This window comes from Aspergillus sclerotioniger (assembly GCF_003184525.1).
Source record: "Aspergillus sclerotioniger CBS 115572 chromosome Unknown BO94scaffold_4, whole genome shotgun sequence".
NCBI classification, from domain to species: domain Eukaryota; kingdom Fungi; phylum Ascomycota; class Eurotiomycetes; order Eurotiales; family Aspergillaceae; genus Aspergillus; species Aspergillus sclerotioniger.
The window spans coordinates 740,360-756,711 of record NW_020290994.1 but is presented as its reverse complement, the minus strand read 5'-3'; the positions used below and the strand labels follow the sequence as shown (position 1 = coordinate 756,711).

Sequence of the window (16,352 nt, the reverse complement as noted above, 5' to 3'; positions counted from 1 at the left end):
CTAGCTACTCCTGTAAGCTTCACGGTGTCCGAGATGCTTATACTTCCATATGAGAAAGAGTGTACCAAAGCCGATATCCCCACATGGCTGTGACGCGCTATCTCGATCGTGGCTTCTTGTAGCGCGTGCTTCCAAAGTTATTTTGCATATCGAGGATTCCTTTCCATAGAGTTTCCAATGAAAAGACCTGGGATCGATTGCGACCTCTATTTCTCAAGAGCCTTGAAAAGCACCTGGGTTTGGCTGACAAAGTCATGGCTGTGAATTTGCCTAGGACAATCTTCAGAAAATTGTCGTCACTCTCAATTTGATGTCGACGCATGATGAATGAAATTGCAATGTCGAGGCGCATAGCTAATGGGTGGTTCCGCAGAGGTTGCTGCTCCAATATCTCGGTTTCCATGCGGTATGTTTATGACATGTTCTATGCGTGGTGGATGGGACAGTGTTATGAAAGAATAGAGGTAACTAGGAGAAGCTTGCCATGGGAAAAGTAGACATTCTGTATTGCGGAGAATTAAATAAATATTATAAAGCGCATAGGAACTTGGGCATTCACTTCACTTCAAGCAAATAGTCACCTGATCCTTTCCTTAATTACTTCCTGATGGAGCTTTCATCCCGGGGACCTCCAGACCCCCCAATGATTTTCATCTCGGCAATTACTCTCTCCTGCGAAGCCTTTGCCACACAAGTCCCTGATAATGACACCTCGTGTTTCAGCTGGTACGTCTTGAATGAGCAAGAAGCCATCTGACCCCATCAATCAAGTCTTGTGTGGCAGCCTTGGTCGTCGAGAGTTCTGGGAATATCCAGAATGCGTGAGGCATTCCCGGGTATACGGCAACCCGCAATGGAACGCTGAAAGTCGTTGTCAGCAATCAGCCTTTGCACCTTGTCTGAACAACAGTTGACGTACCGGCATCTCTCAAGTTCATCTGCATAGGCAAGGGCCTCATCGCGGAGCGGGTCGTGGCCACAAATTAGAAGAAACGACGGAGGAGTCCTATCAAGCTCGGTGGACAATAATGGCGAGACTGTTGGATGTTCTGGATTGCCAGGCTGGTACCAATGGAAGAATTGCTCCATGGACTGGCGATTGAGGATTGGGGTATCAACATACCTATCCATACTCTTCAGTCCCATCTTGTGGTGATGCACGTCGCTGGAACACAAGACTGGCGATCGAAGAAGCTGACCTTGGATGGGAATCCCTATTTCCGGCGATAAATGACGAAGTACAACGGCCTTGACCATCTGTCAGCATGGTTCTACGTTCCCCAAACCGTGCATCGCATGGCGTATCATACCAAGTTCGCCCCTGCACTGGTACCACCGACGTAGATTTTGTCTCCATCAAAGCCATGGGTTCGGTCATTGTCCGACACCTAAGGATGAGGAAGGAGGTCAATTTACAGAGTGACTTAATTTCCTCAGTGATAGATAAAAATACCCAGTGAAGTGCCGTGATCGAGTCCAGTATCGCTGCTGGATACGGATTTTCTGGGGCACTGCGCGATTTGATCATCTCGGTATTTGAACCAAGCTATGATGTCCCACTTACAGGCGATAGTCAACGCTGACTATGTGAAGGCTACTTTCAATGCACAACAGTCGACAGATGTTGTCCTCTCCGTCCAAGTCGCCCATTGCCCAGCCTCCTCCATGAAAGCTTCGCGCCGGATATTCAACATTAGGCCCACCTATCATGAGTCCTCAATACAGAAGAAATCGAACTTACTATATCATCACAGCACCATCTGCCTTCGGAGACAGCGATTTATATACTCGGAGAGGAACCTCGACATCGGTCGCAGAAATCGCAGTGTAATCACGTACGTCAAGCCCATGAACTACTGGTCGTCCATGTTGCTGCGCCCGCATCTTGGCTTGGTGCATCGTTTGGCGAAATTGGTCGATGGAGCCTGTCAAATGAGGAACGATGTTCCTATGCCGGCGATAGAACTATACTTTTGAGGTTAGCGTTGGCCCTATACCTCACGATCCTTTTCGGCTGTCGTCTTTCTTTTATCTTATCAGAATCACCAAAAAGCCGTACCTGTTCCCACTCCGAGTCTTCACCAGCTAATATATCCCGTTGTGAAAGCCACCGCCCAACCGTCGAAGTGGAAGTGTCTTCTTCACCCATGATTCCCGTATCAGCGCTGACAGGAAATATAGTAATCGCAAAGAAGGGCAGGTTAGACAGGTTGAGTCATTCTCTCTTTCTTCTGAAATATAGGCACAGTTTTCGCGGTTGTTTGTCCTTTGCTCATCATTGTCAAATAGTGTCGTATAATAATACGGCATGGCATCATAGTGAGCGTTGGCCGATCCACGGTATTGCCCAAAGTATGCCTGGAAATAATATGCGGACATGTGATCGGACATACTGTTGGCACCGACTCCAAACATTCTGCCTCCGAGCCTTTGTCACACCAACACATATTTAGCTTGCTTCTATGCCGTCCATGGCGAGCACAGTCTCGGAAGTATTGTCGCATCAATCTCAAAAATATGTCTATAACAAACATCAAACTGGGGACGTCAAAATTTTCACTTCGACTGGACGATTTATCCGCGGCTAGAAGGGCACGGTAGTAATGCATACTCGCGTGTCACAACCACCAATTCAGAAACGCCGTCAACACGCAAGTACCCTGAGGAACCAGCGCCTAAGACTACAGATGTGATTACCATCGGTTTGTTTGATTATTTTGTGCACACCGACAACATGAAAAGCTCGTCGGATATGTATCAGGGAGCAGGGATCCAGGTATAGAATGACACACAGACCTAAAAAGGCATTCTATAGGCTATGTGCCTATCAGCCGGGCGGTGGAGGCGCCTTTGGCCAGGGAGGCGCTGGTTTTCCGCATTTCGGCAAGCGGGTGATTTCATCCCTTACAGGGACTGGCCAGCGCATTGTCCCGATGGAGGGTTCCCGTTTAGGCATTCCGTCTTGTCAATCACTGCAACTAACGGGCTTCGCCAATGTTGGAGCGGTGTCAACCAGGTTGTATCCGGATAATTGGTCTCGGTGATCTCGATGATTCCCCAGATCCTACCCCTCAGATGGCCACATGCCCCCGGAGAGGGGTGGCTGCCTTTCCGGGACGACATGTTGTGGAGAATTTGGGTGACTATGGAATGCCGCCATCCTACGCGACATCGTTCTGGTTAAATACCTCTCCCCATAAAGAGCTGCTTCTCCTCTTCTGACTCCGTGGTCATCACTTGAGACGCTGTTCATCCCTCCAAGATGTTGGCATTGAAGGCGACTGTGACAATCATCCTCGCATCTGGTATTGCGACCGGGCTAGTCTCGAGTAATTCTAGTTTTGATGTACTGGACTACATTGACCCCCTAATAGGAACGGCTAATGGGGGTAAGCATATTTCTGGGTTCATCCATGTAGGATTACCAGGCTAACCTAGTCCTGTAGGCCATTCATTTGCAGGGGCAACTCTACCCTTTGGTCAGAGACATTGAATCCGTGACATCATGCCATCCTCTGATCTGGATATAGGGATGGCAAAAGCTGTAGCAGACACCCTCGGCGAAAACCAAGCCGGCTTTGCCTATGACACGACTTACGTCTCAGGGCTCTCCCACATGCATGACTCTGGAACCGGTGGTGTAAGTCGTCTTGTTGCGACAAAGCACATTAGCCAGTTCTGAGTGTCGCTGTCTAGTCACCGTCTCTAGGAAACTTCCCAATATTCGTGCATCCAGGTTGTCCGGACGATGATCTTGACAAGTGTACATGGCAGCAGTCCGATCGGGCGACGGCATGGACACAAGAGTCGCCAAAAGCCCGGCCTGGATATTTTAGCATTACACTACAGAACGGTGTTCGTGCGGAGATGAGCGTCACGAATCATTCGGTTTTGTATCGCTTTACCGTCACCAATGCGACCACTCAGTCTCTGAGCCCTGTGGTTCTGGTCGACCTTATGGATCTCCCACAGTCACGCACGAATGGAACAGCTTCGGTTGATCGCTCGACAGGTCGGTTGACCGGAAACGGTACCTTCAACCCCAGCTTTGGCATCGGATCGTATGATCTTCACTTTTGCATAGATTTCAAAGGGGCTAGTGTTCGGGACACAGGCGTGTGGTCCAACAATCGTGCCGGTCAAGGTCAGACAACCATATCGCTGACATCTGATGGGAGCAACACCGCGGCAACACTATCTGCCGGGACATTCGTCCGATTCAACGCTCCAATCAACCAAACCCTTCTGGCGAGAGTAGGTGTCAGCTTCATTAGCGTGGACCGAGCCTGTTCCAATGCCGAAAACGAGCAACCAGACTTTGACTTTCCTGGAACTGTCAGCGCCGCAGAGGCAGCCTGGAGGGATAGGTTGAATGTTTTTCAAATCGATGCAGGAGATGTCTCATCGGATTTGCAGAAGGTTTTCTGGAGCGGAATGTACCGTGCCATGATAAGCCCACAGGACTATACGGGGGAGAACCCACTCTGGCAGAGCGATGAGCCGTACTATGACAGCTACTACTGGTAAGTAACTTTCCATGGAAGTCAGGCATTCTCTGACAAACAACAGTATATGGGATTCCTTCCGTGGCGTTCACCAATTGCTTACTCTCGCGGATCCACTGTCACAGTCTCGCATGATGAGGAGTCTGGTGGATATCTATCGCCACGAAGGATACCTACCCGACTGCCGTATGTCATTGTGTAAAGGATACACCCAAGGAGGATCAAATGCAGATGTACTCCTTTCCGAAGCCCTCCTCAAGAATGTCAGCGGCATCGACTGGACCACCGCGTACGAAGCCGTCGTCAAGGACGCCGAGATTGAGCCCGCGAACTGGAACGTCCAAGGTCGTGGAGGACTAACCAGCTGGAAAACGCTCAACTACATCCCCACGGACGACTTCGACCCCAATGGAGTCGGTCTACACACACGCAGTATCTCCCGAACAGTCGAGTACGCATACAACGACTTTTGTATCGCTCAAATGGCCCAACGGCTAGGTCACCAAGGCGACTACGAAAAGTACATCCAACGCGCCACCAACTGGCAAAACATGTTCAAAGACGACCAGACATCCTTTCTCGAAGGTATCGACACCAACTTCACCGGATTCCTCCAACCCCGATACCCCAACGGAACCTGGGGCTACCAAGACCCCATCTTCTGCAGTGCACTCCTCAACTTCACCTCCTGCTATCTTAATGCAGACGGACACGAGACCTACGAAGGAAGCTCCTGGCTCTATACATTGTAATCCCACCCCTCCCCCTAATTCCACCCACACCACTAACCCCACCTCCACCTCCACAGCTTCGTCCCCCAAGACATGGCCACTCTAGTGACAAGACTCGGCGGTCCCGAAACCTTCACCTCGCGCCTCTCCTACCTACACGACTCCGGCCTCCTCTACGTCGGCGACGAACAAGCCTTCCTAACCGTCTTCCAATTCCACTACTCCGGTCGCCCCGCATTATCTACCGAACGCGCCCACTACTACATCCCCTCCCAATTCAACACGACTGTCGCGGGGATCCCGGGGAACGATGACGGCGGAGCCATGGGCGCGTTCGCGGTCCTTACCATGATGGGATTATTTCCAGTTCATGGACAAGATGTATATCTCATCAGTCCACCGTTTTTCGAGGAAGTTAGTATTCGGAATAAGGAGACGGGGAAGGTTGCCACGATTCGGAATGTTAATTTCGATGCTACCTATAAGGATATTTATATTCAGAGTGTGAAGAGGGATGGAGAAGAGTGGACGAAGAATTGGATTGCTCATGATTTTTTTACTGGGGGTGGTGTTTTGGAGATTGAGTTGGGCTCGGAGGAGAGTGATTGGGGGACTCGTGATGAGGATTTGCCTCCGAGTATGAGTACTTGATTATCAGTGTTGGCTTTGGAGATATGGGAAGGGAAGATGGGTAGATCAGTAACAGAAGACGCGGATGCGAGTCATCCCATACAAATAGGATATCCTACATACATGAAAACAGTCCGAAATATAGAGAACACGAAGGTGGGAGAGGTAGTACTAGGTGTGCCGATTCTCAACCTCAACCAGCCCTAAAAACCAACCAACCACCCACTCCCCTAAGCATAAGGCCGAATCCTCTCCACCGTCTTCCCCCAAACAATCTCCCCCGCATTCATCCCTTCCAACTCCCTCAGAACCTTCTCCTGCTTCAACACCTTCATCTTATCATTAACCAAAAACAACTCTCCACCACCACCATACCTCTCACTTGTCATCAAAAACAACACCTTCTCTGCCGCCACTTCCGGCGCCGTCCCAAACATGCCCATAATCGGCCCAACCAGCACCCAAAACCACCACTTATCACCCCACGCCTTTTTAAACGCCCCCGTATCAACACCCCCCGGATAATGATGAATGAAGATAACGCCCGGATTATCTCTCGCCAATCTCGTCATCGACAAGGTCGTATACGTGGCGATCGATCTCGAAAGAGACACCAGACCAAAATGTCCTGGTTTCTCGAGCTCGAAATCATCGAGGTAGATAGAGGTTGTTTCGTTGCCTGCTGCGAGGACGCTCACGATGCGGGGGCTGTTTGGTGAGGCTTTAAGGAGGGGTAGGAGATGGGTGATTGTTAGAATGCGACTGTAATAGGTTAGAGCTTGGGAGAGGGGGAGGGACTCGGGTGTTTCTAAATCGTATTGGAATTAGTCACTGTCAACGCCAGGAGTCTGGAAATATGAGGTGAAGTGTACATACCAACCCGCTCTCCGGATGTGATGAACCCCGCGCTCATGTATAAACAGTCAATGAACGTCTCACGGGCCTTGATCTCATCGCAGAGTCGTTTGGTGTCTGCGAGGAGAGAGATTTGGCCTTCGAGCCAGATGATGGTTGCTTTTTTGTTGGATTTGCGGAGCTGGGAGAGGAAGGATTCGTGTTTTTGGCCGTTACGGCCGATGGCATAGATTTTGATTGGGAGGTTTGTTGAAATCAGACGAGTAAGTGTTGCTTTGCCGATGCCGTCGGTGGCTCCGGTGAAGACGACAATTTGGGGGGCCGTGGTGGTTGTGATTCGGGCGTTTGAGGCCCTGATTTCGGGGATTGAGACCATTGGAATACTTTTGAGACTGGGTTATGGGGATAGATGGGGGAAACGGGATGTTTGATGAGAGTTGTTGGAGCAGGGACTATATAGAGGAGAGGAACGGACTTGAATGCCGTGTTGTGGGCCTGAGGTCTCCACTGATAATGGGCTAGGCCTGAAGCGGATTAGAACGATCTGTAAACATCTGGGATGGAATTTGGGACCAACTGCAGATTCCGATACAGAGTATCATTCAAGTGCCGTCGTCTTTCCCTTTAATATAAATGAATGAGCATTTATTGGGCCTCCAGGCCTGCCAATCCCTCAAGGGTTGGTCTTATGGCAGCTGTGTGGCATCATTGTTCATCAGAACCGCCCAACAAAGTCCACCAGGTACCAACTTCTATCAATGGGATGAGAATGACTCGTCTTTAATCCATAGTGAATCCAAATGTTCAAGGTTAGCATAATTCAATCCATATCGACCAGTAAAAGATCTATGACCTTGCATCCAGGGGATGGCCGCAATGGGTCTGGGCACCGACCGCCCGAGCGGACTTCGGCATTGAAGTCCGGTCCTGCTGACGGCCAAAAGACCGTTCCCCGTTTCTCATTCTCGCCGCCATCCGTACCCCCCTCGTACAATAAAAATCAATAGAAAAGCCCAGTTACGATGGAGAGACGAGGCCCAACGCCGGGCTCTGGCTCGTACGGCAAGGCTTGCATGCAGTGTTCCAAGGCAAAGTGCCGATGCGTGGCTCGATCCGACAATGCCGGTTGCGAAAGGTGAGCGGCATTGTCCATCTGCCAGTTGCGAGCACTGAGTTGATTGCTCCAGGTGCTTCCGTTTGAAAAAGCAATGCCAGCCTTCAGACTCCAATCGCAGGCGCACTCTTCGGGACCTTGACATTGCGAAGCTCGAGGGCAGAATCGATACCCTCACAACAATGCTCCAATCCATCGCTACTGCCACCGGAATATCTACCGACCCATACCATACCGTGAATGCGCCCTTAAGCAGTGCCGACACTATCACTGGTGGGGGCATAAACAACTCCTTGACTGATGAACCGTCGCAGTCAAGCCCGTTCGGTACCAGTGGCTCGGCCGAGTCATCTCCACCGCTGCATGAAGTAGCACTAGATGAAGCTCCATGGTATCTAGACCGCTTCGTCAATGATATGTTGCCATGTTTTCCTTTCATTTACATCCCTCCTGGCACCACTTCTAAGCGCTTATGCCAAGACCGGCCTTTTCTCGCCGAGGCGATCATCGCGGTAGCTACGCCATCAACGCAAGAGAAACAGGCTCGCGCTGAGAGACTCAAATATCACTTGACTAGATCAGCTGTGCTTGAAAATCAGTCAAGCATTGACATGCTGTTGGGCATGCTAACTTACATTGCATGGAGCACTGACCCTTTCTTCCGACGGGCAAGTAACTTGTCTCGCATGATAATGTTAGCCATGTCCCTGGTCTATGATCTGCGGCTGGGCAAGCCACCACCGCCAGATGCGCAGGTAATAGCAACAATGGCCCCAGGGCTTGGGAGTCTTCAAGAATGTTCAAACGAGAGTTCGCCGCAGGACCTTCTAGAGCAGCAACGAGCGGTCTTGGCGTGTTTCGTGCTCAGTTCCATGTAGGTATTACATCATCCCCATATGCCCAATATCTAACCCCGACACTCTCCAGCATCTCGTTTTCCTTTAGTCGAATAGTCCCTTTGAGTTGGAACTCGCAGATGGAGGATGCGGTCCGTATGATCGAGGCAAACAAGGAATGCCCATCAGATGAAAGTTTTGCGATTCAAGTGCGCCTGCAGGTTCTCTCACAGAGGGCGATATTAGTTCGAGAACCTCAGCAGACGAGCCATCCTAGCGCAACGCAGACGACAACACCCACGCCTTCTGCAACTTCGATGTATCTCAAGGTACTACAAGGGCAGCTTAAGGAGCTCAGAGCCGCGTTCTCGCCGAATCTCCACCGACGAGGTAAGTGACCAAACCTAAACATGTCGTAGTTAACATGCAAATATGGACTGCAGATATGCTCACTGCACATGCTCACTACGTCGAACTTTGTATAAATGAGACGACCCGGCTGGCCTGTTCGGAAGATCCCATCCACATTTCAGGGTCTGGCTCTACGACCGGACTCGAACCCCTAGAGTGTCTGTGGCGGTCCCTATATGCCGTCAAGTCGTGGCTAGACGTCTTCTACACGATCCCACCTGCCACGTATGTGGGCTTCCCTTTTTTCTTCTGGTTCCAGCTTGTACGTTGCATTGTGATCCTGAAACATCTATCGACGTTCGATGATCCGATGTGGGACCGTCAGGCCGTGCGAAACACAATTGACATGTCGACACTATTGGAATGGATGACTGAGAAGGCCGAGCTAGCTAGCCAAGAGGCTGGTGAGCGATCTGAAGACGATATGTTCCGGCGTGTCAGTAGGTTGTTGCGCCTGTCCCAGAGGTGGGTGATTGAAAGACAAAGAGCTGCAACGCAGGCAAAAGGATATACCACACTCTATTGTGATGAACCTTTAGCCACTGCTGCAGATGAGATGGCCGATGCGACCGACATGGCATGGATGAATGCACTGGAAAGTGGAGACGGGACATGGCTTGAGGAGGTTCTAGGCTGGTCTCCGATCGTACTTTAGGCATGAGCAGTTGGTACTTGCTAGCCAGCTGTATTTGATAGACCGGATTGGCATAGACCTCAATCTGAGTATGTTCATCAACACGAGCGAGAACGTGAATTCCCAGGGATGGAAATTGAGGCAGGTGCAGATTGCGACAGAAATAGGCAATTGCGAGCAGAATAGTCAGGGAGCCTAGTCAAGCAACTGAGACTGCAGGGGCACAACAAGAGGGGTAGGATGAAGGAGACAGAGCGGAGAAATTGAGGAGAGAAGTAGAAGACGAAGACACAGACCACCGAGGCCACGCTAATTTCTCGCCAGACCCTACTAACCACCTTGGGACTAGGCTTCATCGACCAGGCCTGAGTCCAACTTTGAGCTATAAAATACAGACCTATATTAGGTTTAAAGGATAATTCTATAGTTCATGTATGATTATGAAAATTTTCATCGTAAGTTGGAAACTATTTCTAAGCCTGTTGCGCCGAAGGCCGCATTACCTGACTGCCTCCGATCACGTGACCCGTTCTTGACCGGTTCCCTGGCTGGTTCCTCGGAACCGCTTATCTCTAGCAGGCAGGAACCTCGCGATAGCTTCACGGATGGTCTTATTACGGTAACAGGAAACTACCAGCATTCTTACGAAACAGCCTGTACGGTCTGGTCCGCTAGAGCCTGATCTCACAGTATAAAGACACCTTCAAAGCCCCCCTTTAGCCAATTTCTTCATCATATCAATTATTAGTCCATACATTGGCCAATTAGAGCCCACTATCTGCCGGCTGTATAAGACAGAAGACGTCCAGCGCTGAGATGTGGTGTCAAGAGGGCGAGGTGGCATGACATCTCACAGAACTAACTCGAATAGGAAGTACGCAGTCAGATGGAGAAACCACGATCTATAGATCCCTAACGCAAATCGATCTGGCCAGGGCTGTTCCAAATTCACTCAGCTCGATGCTGCGCAGACATGTGAATGTCCTACGCAGATTAAAACGTATATTGACCGATATCCGGAACTCACGTCAATTTTCGGCCCACCTCCAAGCTGGGCCCACTTCGCGTCTATTGCTCTGCTAGCCTTATCGAACGGCGGAAGAGTCCGATGCTCATTGCTCCGGAAGATGCCAACGGATCGTATGGATCCATCCCACAGAGACTAGGTATTTAAGATGTGCCTGCGCCTCTTTAATGGAGATTGATCCTCCGGACAATCTCACGTTTTTCATTGACCAGGCCTGATCGGCCAAAAATGCCAACAGAAGCCACACGGATAGACGGCAAGTGCTGAGCGACAACTACACCAGGATGAACAAGCTGAGTTGGGGAAACAAAGAAAACCTCTTGCTTTGAGCTGTAACGATCCACTTGGTGGACTGGCGTGGGGGCTGATTCTTCCATTGAGGTGGCCCGATTGCCATCGGTTTGGTTGGGCGGGAATCCGACGGCCGGGCTATAATTAAAATAGGGGAGCGGGTGAAGGCGGGCCCCAATGACGGCTTGATTTAAGCCACATCCGGGCACCAACAAGGCTGAGTCCAGCGGAGAGCCAGATATTCTATTGGTAGACTTACATTAGTGACTACTACCTCTAGTCCGGGTTACTGACAGGGAATTGAATGAACAAAGACAACAACTTCGCCGCATGGCAGCCTCATCGATCCCAGCTGTTGTTGGTTAGCACCGGATAGAATTCCCTTGCTTCTCCAATCCTCCCGCACCTTATAAATATCACCATATCACCTCCTTAACCCACCAACTTTATTCACTTCATCCCTCACCCCCCCCCCTCCCCCTTCACAAAATCACCGATACATACCGACCCATGATGGATCTCATCAAGAACACACTCTATGGCTACCCCAAGCCCCCTCCACGAGTCCGCACCAAGCCTCTCCGGGTGATCTGCACAGGTCTCCCCCGCTCCGCCACGGAAAGTCTTCGGAACGCGCTCGCCCAACTTGGCTACGAACCCTATCACGGTTGGGACCTGATCTTCGACGAAGCCGACTACATCCAAGAATGGTCCGCATTGGTACGCCGCAAATACGACGGCGCCCCGGACGGGGACTTCCACGTCACCGCGGCAGAATTCGACGCTCTCCTAGGCAATCACGATGCAATCCTGGACTCCGTCCCCGCCATGTTTGCGGCGGAATTGATCGAAGCGTACCCGGACGCGAAGGTCATTATAAACACTAGAAAAGATCTCGATGCCTGGCACAAGAGTATAATGAAGACAGTGGTTGCCGAGACGGAAGGTAGTTGGAAGGTGTGGTTAGTCAGTACCTTTAATGCGGAGATGTTCTGGTTGTGGGAGACGTATTTCACATATGCCTATATTGGGTTGTTCCGGACTCCGAAAGGAAAGTCTGCTTCGCATGCCATCGAGAGAAATGGCAAATGGGTGTATCGTGACCAATGCAACATGGTCAGGGGAATGGTGGAAAAGGAGAGACTGTTGGAATGGTCAGTTGAAGATGGATGGGGGCCATTGTGTGAGGTACGTTTCCAAAATCCTCTTTGGCAAGCGACGCTAATATCTGGTACAGTTCTTGGGCGAAAAGGTCCCCGATGAACCTTTCCCCAACGGCAACGATGCGACCGCATTCAAGAAGCGGTCAGGGGAGAAGCTGATGCCCCGTGTGCAGCGCGCAATGCGCAACATCGCACTCACTGCGACCTCGGTAGGAGTAATGGGAGTTGTCATTGGACTCGCAGTCAGAGAACGAGGCATGCCCTGGAAGGCCATCGGAAGTGTTTCGAGCGCGATAGGAAGCGGGTGGGCTGCAGTTAAGGGCCTGGGAAACTGAGAGTATCCATTTCCTCTGTATTCAGTATTCGATATTCGACGATAGAAGAACGATAGATTCATCATGTAACAAGCAACCTTTACGAATTATTCTGTACCGTGACACGCCTTTTATTTTATCTTCCCTTCCCACCACCCCCCTCATCTTTCTACAATCTCATTGAAGCACCAAACTGAGTAGTCACGAGGGATATATCCCCGTCTTTTAGTCTACATTGTAGTAACTTTAACACTAAGTATAGTAATACTTCTTCGCTCCTGTAGATGGCACGGAACATCTTCAATAGCAGGTCGTGGTCTGTAAGTCCATCGGAGACGAATGGTCTGAGGTGGTTACATGCTTCTTGGATTGAGGCCACTGGGATTATATTTGAGGTACCCGGGTCGTCAGCCATGATGGTGTTCAAGGAGAAGGGAAAGTAAAACACAAAAGAGGATGGGAACAGCTGGTATAAAAGCCCCCCACTTCCACAACGTCACGACTGCCTCATGTGTTAGGCGGCACCTATGTAGTCATACTGACTATCAACCAGGACTGTATCATGTCTGAACCGCTGCCTGTTCCATTGAAGAAACGAAGATCACGCTCTTTGATTGAATTGGAAAAATGGTAATTGGGTCCTCATCCATTACCCGCTCTGAGCTCTGATTTGTAAAATAAGTCTGCGGTGATTATCCATGTCCAGCTTTTACGTTCCTCTGACACTAAAGGTTGAAAACCAGTGAATACTCACAGATACATTCATTGTTGGATCGCTGCGTTCCGCGGATCGAAACATAGAATAGTCAGTCAGTTATATCCACTGTACTTCGCATTATACTCGATAGAGAAAACTTACAGAAAAATCCGCCGCAGCATTTGTTGGGTGTTTCCAATCTCGGCCTGTGGCCTGGGTTAGAATACTATTATCGCGACCTTCTTTCTGATCATCATAAGAACATATGATTGTACCGGTAAGAACCTTGCAGAGCGTCATGAGCTCTGAACCACTGCGTCGATTGTATAAGCATCGCAGTGTTTGCTCAATTGGACTTCGACCACGTCATTGGGTCTACGGTGCTGTCCCCGTTTGAGGCATTTAGCGCGACCAATTCCAAACCCCAAGGGATACCTGGAAGACCTCTTCTGCTGCTTTTTTCAATCAATCAAGAAGATGCATGGAAAAGGTTCGACTAGTCTCTCACAGATGAATTGCTCTGCATGTTCCCATGGTATGTGACTCTCGAAGGGAACTTGGAAAACCAGAGTGCATTCGGTGTTGCTGGGAGAGTATCACGATAAGGAATTCGAGTGCAAAGCCAACACCAAATAAGGAACTTCCTATCTGGGGTCCAAATTCGTTTGTATGCGGGGTTTTCCGCGGAGATGCGTAGCATCACACATCGATTCGATTCGATCCGTTAGACATAATCGCCCGGACATCGGCCGATGTTATCGCAAGCGGTGCCAGCTAATGGCAGTCGTCGCCTCGAACAGTCCCAAGACAGTCGCAGCATTATCCAAAGAAATAAGTGAACTACCTGCATTTTGTCCAACGACTTGTCCATCCTCATCTGCTATATGATTCCATCCTGCGGTTTAGAGCGGGTGTAACTGATCACCAAACATTGGATGTAGTACGACTGCTGCGCGGCCCCGACGCAAAGCGCAAGGGACTCTATTTTACCGTATGATACATGATGATGATCACCATCACACGGTATTTTTCTCTTGCTAGCAAGTAACGCTAGTAACCAGCAAGTCAAGAGTTCACGACGATGTAAACGCAAAGGAAATACATTTTGGAATGACCCTTTATGGGAGGGGCTGGGGCTGACCGCGGCGCCAAAGTTACTGATGATTTGTTTGGACAAGCGCTGTTGCGGGGACGAAGGGGGTTAATTTCGCATCCCTTCTATGACACGTACCCGACTGCCTCCGAGTCACAGCCGTGATGATTCAAGAAGCGACCGAGAAATGATAAATTTATCGAACAAATGTTGCTACTAAATTCTCTTGCCTCAAAGGGGCTCTCTCGTTTATCGTGTTTGCGAAATCCCCTCATCACATTGCGCCAGTCAGTATATTCCTCTCATTCCTGTCGAACACTCGCAACATCGCTGTCATATTGTGTTATGCAGTCCACCATGGGTGAAGACTCTTATCCGCAGCCGATATACCAATGGCAAGAAGACGTTGAGGATCTCGAGAGTTATTAACTGGGAGGCTACCATCCTACCCATATCGGTGACCAATATCTCCATGGCCGTTATGAGGTTGTCCATAAGCTTGGCTTCGGTAGTCATTCAACCGTTTGGCTTGCCAAAGACTACCAACAGACAAGATATGTTGCGTTGAAGGTTCTTGATGCCGCCTCATCTGAAAATCATTCTGAAAGCAAGATCTTACGTCACTTACGCTCAGGGAAAGTGGACCATCCGGGCCGTGCTTATGTTTCGTCGTTGTTGGATGAATTCACAATTGACGGGCCAAATGGTCGGCATCTTTGTATTGTGAGCGAGGCTGCAGGGTGCAGTATTGCCCAGTCGAAGGACGCTAGTTTGACCTGGATGTTTCCTGTTAATGTGGCTAGAGCTATAACCGCTCAGCTTTTAATGGGTTTGGATTATATCCACTCAAGTGGTGTTGTGCATGGGGGTAAGTTCAAGTGATCGATTGGATACTTCCGTACTGATGGTTATTAGACCTACATTCGAACAACATTCTCTTTAGAGCCCCGAGTCTGAAATGGTCGACTACAGAGGAACTTTACCATTCCCTGGGAGAACCCCGAAGGTTTCCAGTGGAACGGCTAGATAAAAGATCAAATGGACCGGAAGCTCCAAAGTATTGTGTTCCGCCTGCCATGATCTTTCAGTCGAGCGAAAATGTCACGGACGCTCGGGTACTCATCTCAGACTTCGGTGAAGCTTTCTTTGAGAATGAGGAGCGCAAAGACTTATGTACTCCCATCTTAATTCTCGCTCCGGAGCTCTTCTTCCATGAGCGACTCGGTCGAGCGATTGATGTATGGTCTCTGGGCTGTACTCTTTATGAAGTTCTTGATGAACGTACTCTTTTTGAAGGGTTCATGCCAGACCAAGACCACATGATTGCAGAAATGATCAGCGCTCTCGGGGACCTTCCACAGCGCTGGTGGGATCAATGGCAATTGAAGACAGACTTTTTCCTCGAGGATGGCTCCTGGAAAAAGGATACACACCGCATTCGTGCACCGTATTCTCCACCGCTAACTGAAAGACTGCGCATCATGGGGCGAGGAAGAGACGCTGCCACCTGCGAGTTTAGCCCGAGGGAAATGGCAGCCCTTGAGGGCTTACTAAGAGCCATGTTGACTTACGAGCCTGCAGAGCGGATTGGCACCAAGGCCGCACTCAAATCGGAATGGATGGAGAAATGGGGTCGGCAAGCCATGAGCGAGACTGGTATCAGCCCGATGTTTGATTGAAATATTTTCTTCTCCACATCGATTCCTCGGCTTTTGATACAATCAAGACAACCTGGGGAAAGATCGCAGATAGCGGTAGTGTTTTTGCGGTGGGCTATAAGAATTTTGGAGAGCGGCTGTTCCTATTCTGTGTGAACTTGATTTTCGGTCGGATACCGATTTTATATAGGATACAAGCCTTGTATGTCGGAGTGAAAATAAAGCCGGGTGGGTCGGATTGACTTGAAGCCGGGTCGGCCCAAGTGGGTCGGCACAGCGGCCTTGATGCCTGTAGATAGCTCTTCCCTACTAGCGCTTTAAGATTTTGGAGTGTACGTTGTTGCTACATAATTCAAAATTTCTGCCATGATAGAACCGCGCGGGATTATTTAC

General features: G+C 49.8%; 6 protein-coding genes across 6 annotated transcripts; 4 read left to right on the top strand and 2 right to left on the bottom strand.

Annotated features, from left to right (window-relative positions):
• Nucleotides 1-719: 719 nt before the first annotated feature.
• Nucleotides 720-2,149, bottom strand: BO94DRAFT_542902 (alpha/beta hydrolase; the record flags this gene model as incomplete). The annotated part of the gene is made up of 7 exons (XM_025613115.1): nucleotides 720-861; nucleotides 920-1,257; nucleotides 1,311-1,388; nucleotides 1,454-1,511; nucleotides 1,565-1,672; nucleotides 1,742-1,965; nucleotides 2,060-2,149. 7 exons carry the CDS (start codon nucleotides 2,147-2,149, stop codon nucleotides 720-722), a joined length of 1,038 nt encoding a protein of 345 aa, XP_025471383.1.
• Nucleotides 2,150-3,262: 1,113 nt separating this feature from the next.
• Nucleotides 3,263-5,887, top strand: BO94DRAFT_457643 (glycoside hydrolase family 92 protein; the record flags this gene model as incomplete). The annotated part of the gene is made up of 6 exons (XM_025607755.1): nucleotides 3,263-3,389; nucleotides 3,447-3,479; nucleotides 3,531-3,652; nucleotides 3,697-4,523; nucleotides 4,570-5,253; nucleotides 5,314-5,887. 6 exons carry the CDS (start codon nucleotides 3,263-3,265, stop codon nucleotides 5,885-5,887), a joined length of 2,367 nt encoding a protein of 788 aa, XP_025471382.1.
• Nucleotides 5,888-6,313: 426 nt separating this feature from the next.
• BO94DRAFT_572191 (uncharacterized protein) lies at nucleotides 6,314-7,186 on the bottom strand (the record flags this gene model as incomplete). The annotated part of the gene is made up of 2 exons (XM_025614907.1): nucleotides 6,743-7,186; nucleotides 6,314-6,674 (listed from the first exon to the last, which is right to left on the bottom strand). Coding segments are annotated over exons 1-2 (714 nt in total), but the record flags the coding sequence as incomplete, so codon positions are not given.
• A 493-nt stretch (nucleotides 7,187-7,679) lies between these two features.
• Nucleotides 7,680-9,976, top strand: BO94DRAFT_509208 (uncharacterized protein). Its single transcript, XM_025609692.1, has 4 exons — nucleotides 7,680-7,856; nucleotides 7,909-8,709; nucleotides 8,763-9,061; nucleotides 9,115-9,976. Exons 1-4 carry the CDS (start codon nucleotides 7,744-7,746, stop codon nucleotides 9,735-9,737), a joined length of 1,836 nt encoding a protein of 611 aa, XP_025471380.1. The 5' UTR covers nucleotides 7,680-7,743; the 3' UTR covers nucleotides 9,738-9,976.
• A 1,571-nt stretch (nucleotides 9,977-11,547) lies between these two features.
• BO94DRAFT_553527 (sulfotransferase family protein) lies at nucleotides 11,548-12,532 on the top strand (the record flags this gene model as incomplete). The annotated part of the gene is made up of 2 exons (XM_025613662.1): nucleotides 11,548-12,222; nucleotides 12,272-12,532. The coding sequence occupies 2 exons, from the start codon at nucleotides 11,548-11,550 to the stop codon at nucleotides 12,530-12,532; spliced, it is 936 nt and encodes a 311-aa protein (XP_025471379.1).
• Nucleotides 12,533-14,428: 1,896 nt separating this feature from the next.
• On the top strand, nucleotides 14,429-16,287 carry BO94DRAFT_610063 (SR protein-specific kinase Dsk1; the record flags this gene model as incomplete). Its single annotated transcript, XM_025616600.1, has 3 exons — nucleotides 14,429-14,453; nucleotides 14,738-15,169; nucleotides 15,217-16,287. The coding sequence occupies 3 exons, from the start codon at nucleotides 14,429-14,431 to the stop codon at nucleotides 15,978-15,980; spliced, it is 1,221 nt and encodes a 406-aa protein (XP_025471378.1). The 3' UTR covers nucleotides 15,981-16,287.
• Nucleotides 16,288-16,352: the final 65 nt, after the last annotated feature.